The 1,291-nt window shown below is 32.9% G+C and overlaps 1 protein-coding gene across 1 annotated transcript in view; it reads left to right on the forward strand.

The window, feature by feature from the left end:
- Positions 1-539, forward strand: part of LOC119593518 (heat shock 70 kDa protein 14-like) — a gene marked incomplete at its 5' end in the record, with an annotated part of 59,151 nt that extends 58,612 nt beyond the window's left edge. The window contains 2 exon segments of the mRNA XM_037942480.1: positions 92-153; positions 381-539. Coding sequence (XP_037798408.1) covers positions 92-153; positions 381-462 — 144 coding nt within the window.
- Positions 540-1,291: the final 752 nt, after the last annotated feature.

The raw sequence follows: 1,291 nt of genomic DNA on the forward strand, positions 1-1,291 counted from the left end.
AATGAAAATGATAAGTGTTAAATCAACATTTTTTTATGGTTGCTAAAAATATTACTTTTACTTCAACTGATATTTGACTTTTCAATTACAGGTTGATGTCACAACATTCTTAGAAAGCTCAAAATTTGTTAAAATGGACTTTCACCTAAAAAGGTATGTATATCTTTATTTGTACTATTCATGAAATATATGTGTGCCATCTTACAGAAGGTAGAAAATGTGACATTCTACAGGTTAATGTCAGGCTGGTTACAGCAAGATTGGAAAAAAAATTGTATGAGAAATGTGTGGTCTGTATTAAAACCATCGTGAGACTGAATGCATTGAGAAATGCAAGAGAAGTTTTGATGAGTCTAATTGTTTCTCTCTCTTTCTTGCAGTGATGGAAGTCTCCATGTTACGTTACAGGAGCCAAAGGCCAAAGTTAATCAATCTTTTATTATTGAAGCAGATCGGAGTTGAGATAGGTAGTACCTAGATGCATTATCCCTGTGTGAAAATTTCAAGCAATCTAATAAATAGCCTACTTATTGCCAAAATTGTTTTATTGGTTTAAGTAAGCAAAGGACCTTTTTTTATAAAGTACAAATTTAGTCTCTCATAATATGTGCTAGGTACACACACAGTTGTATTAGTTGGTATGAAAATTGTTAGTTTTATTGTCATACATTCTGTATATGATAATGGCTGATGTCCTGTCTTTCCTGTGAAACAAAAATCCATGTTTAAACTACCAAAGAATTTGTGAATTGCTTATCAGTGATATAATAATGCAGTAATGTTATTGCTAAAACATTGTTGAGAATAGATGAGGAGACACAAAAACACCATCTAGCTTCTAGATAATGGTTAATTGTAAAAAAAAAGAAATTCATTGCACACAGGTGCCTTAATATGCTGTAAAAACAGTATGTTATTATATGTGTTGTAAAAGATTACTTATTGTGGCACAGACTTACAAGGAGAGGTTGAAACTGACCAAGTGAACTGTGCCTTCAATGTATCATAAAAAGTTTCCTCCAATCCTTCAGGAACAAGTGACACAGATTGATATCTTTGATTGATAATGGACCCCCATTTGTAATTGGTTAAGATATTTAGACTGGTTGAAGGCAAAGTTTGATTCTTCTCTCATGTAAATGGACTTCAGCTCAGCACCTCCTGTTTTGAAAGGGTTAATGTTGTAAAAGCTACAAGAATGTATTCTCCAGGTTCTTGTAAACTGCAGTGAGAAACATATATGTAGCATTTTTCTCCCCCTGCCCCTCAGATTTAATGAAGGTAGTTTCAT

Source organism: Penaeus monodon, chromosome 32, assembly GCF_015228065.2.
Source record: "Penaeus monodon isolate SGIC_2016 chromosome 32, NSTDA_Pmon_1, whole genome shotgun sequence".
NCBI lineage: Eukaryota > Metazoa > Arthropoda > Malacostraca > Decapoda > Penaeidae > Penaeus > Penaeus monodon.